The 15,241-nt window shown below is 38.1% G+C and overlaps 2 protein-coding genes across 3 annotated transcripts in view; one reads left to right on the top strand and one right to left on the bottom strand.

The window, feature by feature from the left end:
* LOC124153232 (protein glass-like) overlaps positions 1-11,659 on the top strand; it is a 70,475-nt gene extending 58,816 nt beyond the window's left edge. The window contains exon 7 of the mRNA XM_046526330.1: positions 7,803-11,659. Within this exon, the coding sequence (XP_046382286.1) occupies positions 7,803-7,965 (163 nt within the window). The 3' untranslated portion in view covers positions 7,966-11,659. The remainder of the gene's footprint in view (positions 1-7,802) is intronic.
* Positions 9,435-15,241, bottom strand: part of LOC124154340 (C-terminal-binding protein) — an 87,966-nt gene continuing 82,159 nt past the window's right edge. Inside the window, exons 8-9 of one of the 2 annotated variants that reach the window (XM_046528012.1) lie at positions 14,227-14,579; positions 9,435-12,520 (exon numbers count right to left, since the gene is read on the bottom strand). In XM_046528012.1, coding sequence (XP_046383968.1) covers positions 12,455-12,520; positions 14,227-14,579 — 419 coding nt within the window. In that variant the 3' untranslated portion in view covers positions 9,435-12,454. Of the gene's footprint in view, positions 14,580-15,241 lie in introns of both variants that reach the window. The other variant, XM_046528011.1, reaches the window with a different exon arrangement.

Genomic DNA, 15,241 nt, shown 5'->3' with positions numbered 1-15,241 from the left:
GATGTATCCCCCCAAAGCCTCAGAGAAATCAAACGATCATTTAAAAATCTTGTCTGTATTTGATATATAATAACTGCATCAGCTTAAAGTTAAATTTTAAATGCCAAAATTATGTAAAATGCATTTTCAGGCGTTATTTTTCAATATTTTTCCTGAACTGGGTTTTCTGGCCCCCACTAACCCCCTCCTAAAGCATATCCCTAGTTAGAATTAGCAATCCCTACAGTGAGGGAGTGTGCACTTGGACTACCCAGATAGCAATAAAAATTTTGGGACACTGCCACAGGAAGTCAAGCAATAGTCAAATGTTCACAAACGTTTTTCCTGCAGTTAGCCTACAAAACGTTTAAAAATGTTCCCGTAGTGTAATAGTTAGGAAGTTTAATTAAAAGTAAATGATGCCCTTCTCTTGATAATATATGTACATACCTCCACTTGGGGGAGCATTATGGCTAAATGAGAGAAGCGTATGGTGACTGTTTTAAAGGTTGAAATCAGGTTATCCTTCAGGGAAAGGAATTGGCCTCCCAAATGTATGAAATTTACAAACCTGCGTCTTTATCCAGGATGAGCTATACTCCCATCTATCCTAATAAACTTCTGCTTGAAGCACTGAGTGAATGACTTCTACAAGCAGTGGCATGCATTGGGGGTGAGCTAGGTAAGCATTCACCTGGGCAGCAAGGATTTCTGGGGCTATCACTCACCATGAACAAATGTTGCGAATTCTCACACAATCATCAGTGGATGGCAGTGTGTTGAGCCACTGATTTTGAGCCAGTAAGTTTGTCGGAAGCTAGGTCATCATAGGTAACTTGAGACTTGAGATCTCCAATGGTCTTTCTCCCTATCCCTCATTCTCAATGGGAATAGCTTATGCGTGGCCACGGGAAGCAGAGGAGTGCTACAAAGTGCCGTCAAATACCATATGCTGTGCCATGGAAAACAGCATGGTAGACTATTAAAGTAAGGGATTACCAATCTTAAATGCCAGTTGTAGTTCTCATGTAATAACTGTTAAGTACTACTAAAACATTTTTAATGAGAAATGCTGAGTAACTAGTACAGGAGTCATATTAATCATAACATTTTGTCATTAATTTACATAAAAAAGGAATTGTGAGCAAGCAGTCTTTGAATGTATAATTCTTCCAATACTACCACTGAAGTAGCAGCGACCCCTCAGGACAATTATGAGGTTATGTGCCCTAGCCTTCCACAGTAGTACCACAGCCAATTAAATTGAATTTTACAGGATGTGAAGTTAAGTAAAAAGGTATTTTTGAGCTTAAATAAGAAGTTCTGGTTCTATGATTTCTGACATTTGTGTTGCATATCTAACTGATGCGGTGGAACATACCAAAGCATTACTATCACCCCATGCCACTGATTACAAGGGTTTTGACATATTATGAATCATCTGCAGGTACACAGTAAACTCAAGAGCATCTGTATATACAGTGTAGTCACATGATTCCTAAATTCAAATTCCCTGAATTTTTCCTGACGTAAGTCTTCATTTCCCTAAATTTTTCACTCTATCCCTTTGATCATCACAAAATATTTTTTAAGGAGTGCTTCTATAATGAAGAAAATTCTTTAAATGAATGCCTTTCACGAAGAACAAATAGGAAAATGGTACGTAACTTATGAACTTGATTTCAGCCAAAAAAAATGTAAAAATATGACATCAACTATAAAATGACAAATAACACAAAATATCTCCAAAATGAAATATAACATCTTAAAATATAACATAAAAAATAGCATCTTAAATTACTTAGCTGACTTAAATACAATCAAAAGAATAACTGGTAAACTCCCAAATATCCGAAGTCAAATTTATCATACTTCGTAACAAAGTTTCACATTCATAACATTGGCAGTTCTTTTCATTCCTGTGACATGACATAAATTTTCCCTGACACCACTTTTCCCTAGGTTTTCTCAAATATCGCAACAACGTCCTAGGTCCCCTCAAATATGATCTGTAAAACCCTGTTATTTACAAAGTTTTTGAGAGAGAGGAAGAATAGAGAGAATAAATATTAAGATTGTGATATCCCACTTCCCCTTATGAAATTAGTTCTCCTATGACCACCTTCATTCTTACCCCTACTCTCCCCGCACATTGCTCACATGATTCTTCTCGATGAAACATGTTAAAAAATGTACCTCCCAAACAACCCTGAAGATTTGTTCACCTAGTCCCAACTTCATCCTAAGATTCTAATACCTAAAATTCAAAGGCATATCAATGATACCTAACGCGTAATAGCATAAGATGGCAATGATAAATAACGGCATAAAAGATGGCAATATGTATAAATTTAACATAATCCACTCATTTTCATTGCATTTCCAACGTCATTCTTTAAACCAATGTATGCATTCTTCACATGCATAAGCATTCCTTATTTTCACTGCATACCTTCAGATTGCGTGAAAAAACCATGAAATTTATTTTACAACCACACCTTAGGTTTTTGAGACCTCTAAGCACTAATTCTCCCAGCTCATGGATGATCTCACTAGCACTGAGTTCAATGAACATGTACCCATTCATCCATATTCTATTTCAATTTACATGTATTTTCCATGGATTAATTTATTGGACGCTTATCCTAACAATGATTGGGAAGCAAAAACAGATTGCTATCAATTTTACCGGATATTTTGCAGCTCCAAAGAAAAGATGTCAAAAAAATTACCCCTCCCTATTCTTTTAGTTAAAAATGCAAGACATAGATTACTCTGTCAAAATCTGCCAAGTAAATGTGTTTTGGGATAAGTTGCTACACTACAATAGATGAAATGCAGCAGGACCTTACGATAATTCATGAAGAACTACAAGTGATGGAACATGAAAATTGAAAGGTGACTAATACTTTGTTAATGGAGATGACAAATTTACATCTATGATTGAAACGATTTCATCATTTAATTTGATAAGGAGAAAGGGCAGTGATGCAAGCCTGGCTAGGATAACCAGATGACAAGTGATGAAAAGAGTGATGGCAATGGGGAAAATTGGATCCCCAAGGATGACCATTGACTTAATATATAATCTTATGAAAGGATGAAAGTCATGATGAATTCCACAGTGGATCAAATTTTTTCCATTTGATTTAGGCATTTTTACTAATGCTTATAAAATTTTACTGAGGAACCCTGCTTAAAATCCAAAATAACAAACACTTACATCACTTGAAGATTTGCTCCACTACTCAAGCCACTATGATAAAAGGAGAGAGAATAATATTTTGAACAATCAATGCTGGATACATTTACTCAGTAATTTTAACCATTTCATTTCTGTGAACATACATGGTATGATCACGTGGTAGGCTGCTGTGAACGTACCTTTTCATTCTCCCTATAGCATGTCAGGGAGAAATTTTCCCTTTTCCATACCCTCGCTACTTCTGGGAAGGACCATCTTATTTCCAGACCATTATCGAGTCATACTTTTTACCCTTACTTTTTAAGATAAGAATCCTTTTATCTAGGAAGTATTATATAGTTTTTTGTCCCACATATTGAGCCCTTCACTTTTTCACCACATGAGACAAGTAGTTTTCTTGAGAGTGAGCCACACCAAAAGGGTTAGGAAGTTTCCAATGACTACCCACAGATTTACAATCAACACTTTCGTACACCATCACAGTGCATGGCAGAAATTTCAAGAAAAAGCATGGGAAATGATCAAACATGAGGACATAAATACAAATTTTTACAAATCAACCTTAACACCAAATGCACACCTAAAAAAAGACAACTCGCCTTCTTCATTCCTATAAATAGTCACTCAGAGTCATGCTAACATTCTCAGAATTACTAACAATGGCTACCACTATAAGGGCTGTTTTTTACTGTCTACCTTTATGGAACATAAACAACACTTTGGCTCAATGTTTTATTACAGTTTTGTCACTAACTAATCGGTTTATTTCGAAGAATAATAAGAATGAAAATGTCTGTTGTTCATTATATAAATATTTCATAAAAAACTGATCGACAATATTTCCATGCTTATGGAATAAAACATTCACATTCATAAAGCCAATGGTGCAAACATAAATTAGGAAGCTAATATAATAATCGTCCTGATTCCGATGAAAAATACCATTCCTCAGACCTCAGCTACAACAATGAGCACATGATGGTCATGATTGTTACTGGAAAGGTTATCATTTCCTCCGATTAACTTCACTAACTATGTCCTAAAATAAATGAAGTGCCACAAAATAAAATAATGGCAGGGGTAAACTTTTACATATTTGTTCTCTCATTGAGAGTTAGTTACAAAAATATATGAATTTTTGTTGAAAAAGAGAATAAAATCGGTTAATACTTTTCACTAGCTCAACTTTCATATAGTAGAGGTCTGCAGAATAATCGTCTTACATTTCCTATTGATCAATAGGTTGATAATAAGCTGATATTTCCAAAATATTGATCAAAATTTTTGAAATTCTGAGGACTGACCTTTTTTTTAGATGAAATCATCCTCAAAAATTAACTAGTACAACAGTATCTTCAGAAAGCTAATGCATGCAGCCACAATTCTGGCCCCGAGCCCTACATCAAAGCTCTTTCCCTAATTCTAGAGACCGAAAATCACACAACTTACTCAAACGATTCTACTCCCATGTTAGAGACCAGGTATAGGTATCTAAAACATACATTGTGGTGAAACTGTGTACCAAAAACAAGCAAGAATGCTTTGAAAACTTAATAATGACAAAGAGTACAAAATAACATACGAGATATATAGTTTAATATGATATCAATTTGTTTGGTTGAAAGATACGCTATGGTTTTGATCAAAAAAAGCTGATATTTCCAAAATATTGATCGAAATTAAAAAATTAAGAAATATTCAAAGGAATGACATTTTTTAGATGAAATTATCCTTTGATCGCATCACCAATTGACATTCCATCAACAATACCAATTGATTCCATTCCATCTTAGAACGCTGTACGTAATTCCATAATCAGAAAAATATATTACATATTTTTATATTCAAAATCATGCAATCAGGCAACTACATAAATACTGAAATATGCTTAAATTAATGAGAAATGCCTATCAATGAGAAATCCCAAATTAAATAGCGTTATAAATAATGGAGAAATAAATAGCACTGATAGGTAAAAATCTAAGCCTGGCCAAATTGACGAATTTATTCCTCATAGATATATCCCTATTATTTAAAAAAATGGTACAAATAGCAGTCAAACCTTCAGATTATGAAGAAAATATGTGTTATAAAAAGTCATGAAATATAGATTACTATTAATTAAGAAATCCTTAAATTAACAGAAATAGAATATGCCCAAATGGCATACATATTTAGTCCTTAGTGTTAACTATAACCAGAGAGAAATAATATAGAATAAAGACTGTTAACCCTTTCGCTGCTACAAGCAGGAATACCCGCAAAAAACATGTTATTGCCTGCGACATGCGGGGATATTCCACGACTTTCAAAAAACTTTTCCTTTCAACACGACATGCGGGTAAATATCTACGTTTTCGAAAAACCCTCCCTTCGGTCGTAGGTGTTGTCATCTGCTCGAAATTCTAGCGGAACTACGTCCATTCGTGCGGCGACATTCAGCGACGTCAAATGAATGATTCAATTCATTTTTTTCTGGATAATAGGCAAAATAATGGAACCGATGAAAAATCTATTGAAGCAGCAAAAGGGTTAAGGAGCTGAAAGCTAAATGAATCATGGTTACAAAGCAGGAAAGAAACATTACCTTCAGTTGAGTCAATTTTGTTGCTTTCCTTTTTGTTTTAAGGGATATTTTCAAAAATGTATGCCACTCCATCAGTGATTCAATGCAATAGTTCTCATCTCTTTTTATCCACTCCAAAATTTAAATAAGAAGTAAAATTTGCTCATTGCATCCAGGAGCCGAAGTGGGAATTCATTCCTGGCGGTGGAGAATTTTACTAGCTCAGGAATTCATTAGCAATTACCAAATCATTTACTGATTAAAGTGAAAAAAATTAGTAGTTAGTCTTGATAATGACGGCGTAAACGTCGAAACTAGTAGACTGTTAAAATAAAAGTTTGTGGAATAGTACTGTGTTTTGTTTCACCATGAAAAAAATTAGAGTCAAGGGTAGGAACTGTAGCTGCTATAAAAACACAATTTGATGAATGGAGACAGAATTTACAAAATGAAGAGCTAAGGAATGTTTGAGCCGTTTTCATTAAAGTGGGTACATGGAAAATTTAAACAGACAGCTGGAAACAAAACATTGCATAAAATTTTGAAGGTCCACAATTATGACTGGACAAGTTTCTGCCAAGACCAATAGAAGAATGCTGCTTTCATTTCCACAGAAGAATTTTTCCATTGATAAACTTTATTCTTATAAAATTTGTCTCATCATCCCGGTGATTTCGGCATTAAAAAGCTAATTTTTAACATTAAGAACTAACAATTTCTAAAATATGAGTTTTACACTGGACCTCAATTTACAATATGCATTAATTTGTTCCAGAAGACCGAACATTATGAGAATTTCATCATATGTTGACAATGCATTCCAACCATCAATTTAACCCACTACCACAGAAGTTAACACATCAACATTTTAACCCAAGCTTCTGTGACCACTTCTTGTTCAAGAACTTTTATGACCACTATGTTAATAAATGAAGGGTAAAATCATTTGCATCAGAAAAACTTTGCCAGGCTACAGTAAGAATTGCTTTTGAAAAGGGAAAATGGACTCTGTGAGAAAATACTTCATCATAAGACATCCTCATCGCCGATTCCTCCATCAACAAAATTATTTTAAAATGCAATTCCTCTTATTCCCATACTCTTCTTTCAGCAAAGATAATTTCTCCAAATGATCAGCCACCATTCCCACTCAGAAGCTTAAGCTATCCAATACCTTTTTAAACCTGAGCAGCCACCATCTCTGCAAACCAGTAAATAAGTTCAATTATACTTAAAGAATATGTACTTATGAATACTGGGATATGCCACAATAGTACATATATGCATATTTTTTCACACCGCAAGGCAAGGAAATCAGAATATCAACGGAAAATCTACAAGTAATTCGATCTAAAGAATCATACGAGAGCAAATTTTGGGTCTATCCAAGGACTGACTCAGCAAGTAAAAATTCTGAAGGGATTTGCATTGACGGGTATTCAAATCCAGATCTCCCACATTTGCAAAATTTCAAGGAGGAAGAAGATGGCTCACAAGTGCACATGGAAAACGATTTCACGCAAATTTGCGAGACCAGAGTTCAAATCCAAGTCACGGCAAACGGTTTTTTCCCATTTGGAATTACAACACTTAACACGTTGACCGCCGTGCCAGTCATAATGACCGGAGTCAAGTGGCTCCTGTCACGCCACGCTGGTCATACTGACCGGCCTCCGAGCGACTGTTTCAAAGTGGATTTCTAACGCCGGGGTGACCAGAATCTCTTGCTAACGTATGGGCCATGATCGTTGTGGCGTCAGAATATAAATATTTATTTTAAAATAAAGTACAAAATCACATTTAATGTTTTATGATCCGGGTATAGTTAACGGAATGAAAAACACTAATGGCATCAGGGGACATATCTACTTAAAACATCATGGCGGTCAACGTGTTAACATGACCTTGCAGGCGATTCCGTATATGTATGCTGTTGGCTAGTCTGCAAGTATTTCCTTGAACAATGAAATTAATGATACCATTCCCTATTTCTCATCAACATCTCTCAATGAAAGCTACCACACCTATCTCATTTACTAATCCTACTTTCAGGTGCCGAGCATGCCGCAAGGCCTTCTCCGACTCATCCACGCTCACCAAGCACTTGCGCATCCACTCTGGAGAGAAACCCTACCAATGCAAGCTATGTCTGCTGAGGTTCTCGCAGTCAGGAAACCTCAACCGCCACATGAGGGTCCACGGAAATGCCGTCTGACGTCGCCTGGTGAGGCCAAATGATGCCTCCACACCAGTGACAACCGTGTTCCGCATCCAGAGAGCACTACCCCGGCTGGACCACAAGTGGGGCCACTCATCGTCACCATCCAAGGACGGTGAAGGCTGCATGTACGCCTCTTCCATCTCGGCAACAATCAAGACACAAGCCCCACTCTCTGCATTCAAGCACTCAATCGCCTGTTTCATGCAAGACTGCAGTAAAGAGGGGCGGAACCACGATTACTTCAGCCAATTCTCAGAGTCTTAAAAAAAATTTAAGGAGACCCTTAGCAGCGATCGGGAGGACACGAGGAGTTGAATGGCACAGAAAAGTCGACACAGTAATGCCTTCTTGACGCATGCTCATTAACGTTAACGCTAACAAATTTATCCGATTTTTCAAAGCTGTCATCTGCACATATATGCTGCATAGGACGCTAACTCTTGGAATCGGTGGTTTCTCTCCAAGTTGCAAAATGCTTCGGCATGTAAAGATGTATCACAAACCTCCGGCAGAGATAGTCTACACCATTCCGAATTGCATGGTATTTTGACCATCATCACTCATTCCAAAGCACATAAAAGTTCAAGCAATTATTGATTTTTAATGATTTTCTTTGCAGTGTATAATAGTTGATTGATAATATTTTTTCTATTTATTAACTTATGATTAATAAGGTTAACCTCAAGATAAGTTCTCATCGTAAAGAGCTAATATCCCACCAAAAAATCTTGTCTTGACTGATTTTCCAACCCAACAAATGGAAATGGTGTTTCCAAAACTCATCACCATTCTCCTGCTAGACATCACATAAAAACGTTGGAAGATCATAATATACAATTCTTATAGTTGGAAATTAAAGTGTATGGCCAGACTCATAGAGACCAAGAAGCTCTCTTTCATTTCTTTAATAAAATTTGTGGTTATAATGCATTGTACATTCAAAAAGGATTTATGATATAGTGAAGAATGGCAACTAGATATTTGTCAATTTATAAAATGATACTTGGATGACATTTCATAAGTAATCACATTTTTTGGCCAAAAAAAAAGTTGTTAAGCTTTGCACATTAGTGCATTTTTTGTACGTGAAAAGAAAAATCACCCAAAAAGAAGTTTTAACAGGAGTGCTCAACTACAGTAATACAAATTTTACAGAGTTATACAAAAGGTTTAGAGAATTACGTGCAAACAAGGTTGATCCACATGATACCAAATACTTGTCCATGCTACATTGCAATATGTTGCATGCATGTAGAAAATGAGCAACGAATTGAACAGGCACCAGTCCAAATAACCAGCAACAATAATAGCGCCAAAGAATTTTAATGTCTAGTCATGTAAGTTTAAGTTTTTAGTTTGCTGTGATATATGTCATTTTTGACAAAATAAAGTTTGTTTCCAAAACCATAAAAATATTTGATGAAAATCTTATCTTACAAGGAGAGGAATAATAAAGTTCAGGATGATTTCATTACAAGTTTTATTTCAAAGTTCTGGAAGATCCAATAGCCCTACATCATTTCTCTGTGACTAAAATCTGTCTATCTACTGAATCTACACAAACTCCAAAGAAGTACACGTAGCAGGCAAAGAATGTCGCCTCTGATCTGCCCGCTTTCTGCTGCTGCTGTTGCACATGACAAGCCCAAGTCTAATCTTCACTTGCCACTATAAAATCAACGCCTATTGTTTGTCAACTAATTATCTCTTTAAGAATTGTTATTAGCATTTCGATCAGGCACTGCCAACGCAAAGGACAACTGAACTCTTTTTAAGTCAAAAATATTGTTACTTCACAAACACAAAGGCGCCCCTGAAAACTGATGTACAAAGTTATAACCATTTTCCCAACTGGGTAAAAATTACACTTAACAAAACAAAACTGAGTATTTCTCCTTGGGTGATTCCAATGTCTAATAATCCTTCACACTCCTTGAATAATTTTACAGTTACATTTTTTTATCTTACAATTTTTAGCAATAATAGTGGCCTTAATATTTTTTTCAAAAGAAGTCACTCATCATTTGATGTAGCATAAACATTCACTTTACAATATTTATCATGAGCCAGTCTTGGAAATGCTCAAGATGTCACCATCATTATCAATCATTGAAGGACGAAGTATGGTGATTGGAGGGTTGGGGCGATGGGAGGATATTAAAGGGTGCTAGGGAAAATGTTCACCTGTCTTGTCAATAGAATGAGCATTGAAGAAGTAAAGGCAATGTTTTTAGGTCCTAATATGGCTAATTAATAATGGGAGATATATAACATAACACTTGCACTTGGAAAAATAGTCACAATACAAACACACACAAAAAAAAAGAACCACAGAAAAATGTAGAAACATGATGAAAAAAAATATATGTATACATCATATACTCCCACAGGGGATGATACCCTACTCAATGAAGGTGTGGGCAGCCACGTGCGCTGCGTGTGTGATGTTTCAAATATGCCAACCAATGTGCTGAGCAATGGATGTTCACAAAGCACGCAGCCCCAATGCATTTAACCCCCGTCCACTCCTCACACGCAATCCACTGTCACTCTCTTATTATACTTTATCTATCTTCATCAGTTGGCAGCCCGAAACAAGCCACCTCGTGGAATGATTCCAAGCCGATATGTAGTTTTGAGAACACTCTTGAAACAACATACGATGAACCACCAAGCAAAGAACATCTCAAAAAACAGTACACGATGAATAAGTAAAAAATGATCCACAATTCGTAGCACACACTCCTCTTCGTTTTAAGAAAAATAGAAATTTGGTTGATAAGTATCTATTGTCCCTACTGTTATTTATATTTTCTCATTCAATTATTATTTTTTGTATCATTGGTTAGTCCTGGCAAGGTAAAGAAGCAAAAAGATTTGCCAATCCAGGTTTAGCGGGGAGCACGACAGAATTGCAAAGGAAGAGATCCCGAGGGAGCCATGACAGTGAATGCTCGTGTGTGGGTGGCAGGGAGCTGGAGAAGTCACAGGGGGGGAGGGAGGGGCAGGGGGGGGGATCGGTTATCTGCTGCAGAGGAATAAGTGACCAAGAGTATCTTCCAACACACGGTGAGAACTCAAAAGAAAGTATCTTGGGGGACGTAATGAAGGCCGTTGCAGTGGATAAGGGTGGTTGCAGTTGTTGACAGGGCTATCTCTCTCTGGAGAGGCTTTTTTCAAGGGAGAAAACAATCCGGCACTCAGCAATTTCTCAATCCAGCACAACAATGACAATCAGAAACTATGTCATTTTGGCAACTCAATTTTTCAGGGAAACATACATGTACTTTCGAAGAACTCAATGCTCAAAAAACATTGGTGTAAGAACTTGATGATCAACACATGATGTGATGGAAATTACAGGTTCAGAAGTTTATGAGAGCAAATTAACGAATCTTAAAACAACATAAAAAGTGCTTGTCATCCCAAATACAAACTACTATTCCTCCTGGCATTTAAAAACTCTTCAAACAATCATACATACACTCACTCTCAGGCACACACTGACTCTCTCACATAAAAAAGGTAAAATTTATGACTGTTTATTCATCTTTTCATGACTGCCCCCACTTCTAAGTCCCTTTCTATGTTTTCCAAAGAGCGAACCACCAATTCACGTAACCAGCACACAAAAGAGGTATCCTGCAAACTACACTGCAGCTTCCAATGGCAACAGCTATTAAATCTGTTACAGGGCAAAAAATTCAACTCACAATCTTGTTATGAAAATGTCATTTCAATCCGAAACACCGATCATAAACACCACTTCTCTTCTTCACAACATCCATTCATTCCTTCGTAAAGAGCTTCACAGTCTTTCCATTAAAAGAAAGTTAAGCTGTACTAAGTATTCCTTAGCAGCCTTCCTGTGTCTCTGGCATCTCTCACAAAGGCGACAAAATGCCCATTTTTTGTGTCTTATGAGGTTTTAGGGGGCGTGAATTAAAAAAAAATACAATAAATGGAAACAGCACAAAATGTGCACAAATTTAGTTATTTGAGGCAACTTTTCATTATATTCTTTCATTCTGGGAAGAATTATGAGGCTATATATATATATTTATATATGCATTTATATATGTTTATACCTAAAAAATGAAGTGGCATTTGGGGTACGGAGGCCATTCCGGTTTGTACTTGGGGAGAGTCACAGCAGATACCATTGCGTTGTTTTTATATATTACGAGGTCTCTCTTTATTAAGAGGGAGGACCAAAGTTCCCTTTCCTTTTGCAGTCCCTCTTCACAAGTAAATCTTCCCGAAATTGAGGAAGGTGGTACTGTATTATGGGCAACTTGGGGGGACCAGGAGGGGAGGGAGGACAAGAGGACAATAATGGTCGAGATTTTCTGCAGGGATTTCAAAATGGGAGGTTGGTGAATGGGGAAGATCTGTGTGCTTGCTTAAACTTGTCCCATAAAAAAAAGCTGCTCATATTCTCTCATTCTTAGGAATCCTTACAGACGGACAGACACGACCGGTGTTAGTGCACCTCTGATGGCTCTGGCTTCTGCGAATGATGGTTAGATGGGTCTGGAGTGCTGAGAGGCTGCAAGGAACGAATGGAGGAACCAGTCAGTTGTATGACTTGGTGATTTTAAGTAAAATTATATACCTTAATCTCACTGCTTCAACCCAGGGGCTCAAATTAAATTAGTAGAAGACTGCCAGAAAGATCTCTACATTTCAGAACACAGTTTTAAAATTGAAAAATTATAGCTACATTTAAAAGCAATGCTAGGTAAAAATTGTGCGCTTGTATTCAAAAGGTCCAGACATAACTATCGGTACTATGAAGAAAGTACATAATTGTGGATCAAAAGGGAAACTAAATGACGAGATACTCATTAACTCTCTCCAGACTTTAGGAATTAGAAACAAATCTCTAAAAAATAAGGGGTGTGGGAATTATATTGCAAGCCATTCTCTTCATAATAAGATTCATTATGCCCAATGACACTCAAAGACTCCTTACCTTTTTATCTAACTAAGTTCAAATAAACATGTCAAATGCTTGTTTTGCTAATAAAAAAATATGATAACCAATGCAAAATCAAGATGGGTAAATAGCTTCAGATCGAATTTGCATGTACTTTCCCATTCCCACTTTAAAAAATACCCCTTTGAACAAAATTTATCCAAGAGAGACTTCTTCCCAATACACCAAACACACATCCAAACCCCCTCAAGAGATTCTCTAAGGTAACTAAATATAAACAATACTGAATATGAATTTTTGATGAAAAGGCTAAAACATTTCAAGAAATCAACAAAATCTACAAAAAATATTGAGCAAAATTCTTTACCCTCATCAGACAACACATGGGATACAGCACTAAAAGCAGTTTCCAACAAAAAGCACTAACCATTTCAACAATTCTTATGACATTCTTGATAAAAACTTCATCCCAAGCTCAAAAATCAAGCACAGATCCTCCCCTCCTCCTGCAAACCTGATAATTAGGTCTACAAATCCTGCTGAGGTGACTGCCTAACTCCCATTGTTAACCCTAAAATGAGTTCTTGTAGTGGAGCCATTTACTCAATTGCCTTCACTGTAGGCCCAACTACACCTTGTCAATCATTCACAGGTCACTACTCCTCAAAGGAGTATCTATCCACTTCATGGCATGAGGGGACATTCGAGATAAAAAATTTACGTGACCTCCATCAAAAACCATTTCAATTTATTAATTCCTAAAAGTGAAGTCTTCTTTGGGCATCATGAAGGGGTACAATGATTATGAAGGTCAGATGTTATTTTCGAAGGGTGGGGGAAGATGTAAAAAAACTGTGGGCCGACGAGAGCTATGATCATCTCACTCGAACGTGAATCGCACACGTTTTCCAGGTGAGGAGGAGGCAGGGGGACTGTGAACGGAGGAAGAGGGGAGACTGGAGAGGGAGTAATTGGGATGGCAGGGGGAAGGGGTTATTGGTGGAAGGTGAGAAATAGTGCTTGTGTCCCAATGTGGGCCATCTTTAGTCCGCCCTTCCACGATCAAGAGGTAGGAGTGGAGAGACACGGTCGGCGTGGTCAGATCGTCACGGGGGTGGCACGGGGACTTGCCCCGTGACCCTCGAGCCCTCCCCGAGGACCGGCAGCACGGGCCGGGGCACCGCGGGAAGGGGCGGAAGGAGGAGCCCTAGGGGCGGCTGGGGGAGCTCCCCTCACGACTCGGCGCTGTGCGCGGCGGCTGCTGCAGCCGCGGCTGCCGCTGCGGCGGCGGCCGCACTCGGGGGCAGGCTACTCACTAGGCTGTGGGGCAGGCCACCTGGCAGGGACGAGCCCGTGGCCGCCGCCGCTGTTGCAGCGGCCACTGCGGCAGCGGCAGCTGCAGAGTGCGGCTCGTGCGGAGTCGTTGAGTGCGCCTGCTGCACCGGGAGGGAGCCGCCGCCGTAGTAACCACCATTGATGCCCTCGGGGTAGCCCGACCCTCCCATGAAGTACTCCTTGTTCACGCAGTTGCGTAGGCAGTCCGGAATCCGGCCAACAATGGCGCGGCGGATCTCACTCGCTGCCATCTCCCTCAGCTCGGTGCAGGACGCGTCCGAGTAGAAGGCCGCATGCGGCGTGCAGAGCAGGTTGGGAGCGTCTTTCAGGGGCCCTGTGCATGAGTCGTGGGGGGAAACAAAAGTTTGACAGTTCAAATAGGTTTCAAGATACAATTATGAGCAACTGTGGTCACCGTTAACTGCTAAAGAGCTTCAGAGAGGTGATTTTATCAGGCCAAACAATTACATCAAATTTGAGACAGCTAGAATCGACCTAGGGTTTCTCATGCATTTCCTCCTTATTCAAGAGGTTCATTATTGGAGGAAAAGTCAGACAACTGAGCGATTCATTACTCCTTATTAACCAACCAAACTAATTCAGGAGACAATCATTCACCACAAATATGACATTGTTTCAAGAATTCATATACCAGAGGGATGAGCTGATCCATGAGCTTTTTAAAGAAGACTAGAACTACCTTCTTAGATGGTAAAAAAACAAGAAAACCGTACTCAACGAACAACACTGAATTTCAAACTATGGATTATCTGAAGTACTGTACACAAAGTACAATGGTAATTTGATTCTTAACGAAAAAACTAGCTCATATTCAAATTAGAATGAAAACTTAGTCTCCACGTAAAAATCCAAATAATACATAGCTACATCTTCTCTGGAGCTACTAACAGTATCAAAGTTCAATGATAAAAATTTCTGGAGCTACTAACAGTATCAAAGTTCAATGATAAAAATTAAGAGCAATAAAAAAGAGCT

This window comes from Ischnura elegans, chromosome 2 (genome assembly GCF_921293095.1).
Source record: "Ischnura elegans chromosome 2, ioIscEleg1.1, whole genome shotgun sequence".
Taxonomy (NCBI): Eukaryota; Metazoa; Arthropoda; class Insecta; order Odonata; family Coenagrionidae; genus Ischnura; species Ischnura elegans.
The sequence above is the reverse complement of the archived record's forward strand: the minus strand, read 5'-3'. Positions and strand labels throughout refer to the sequence as shown.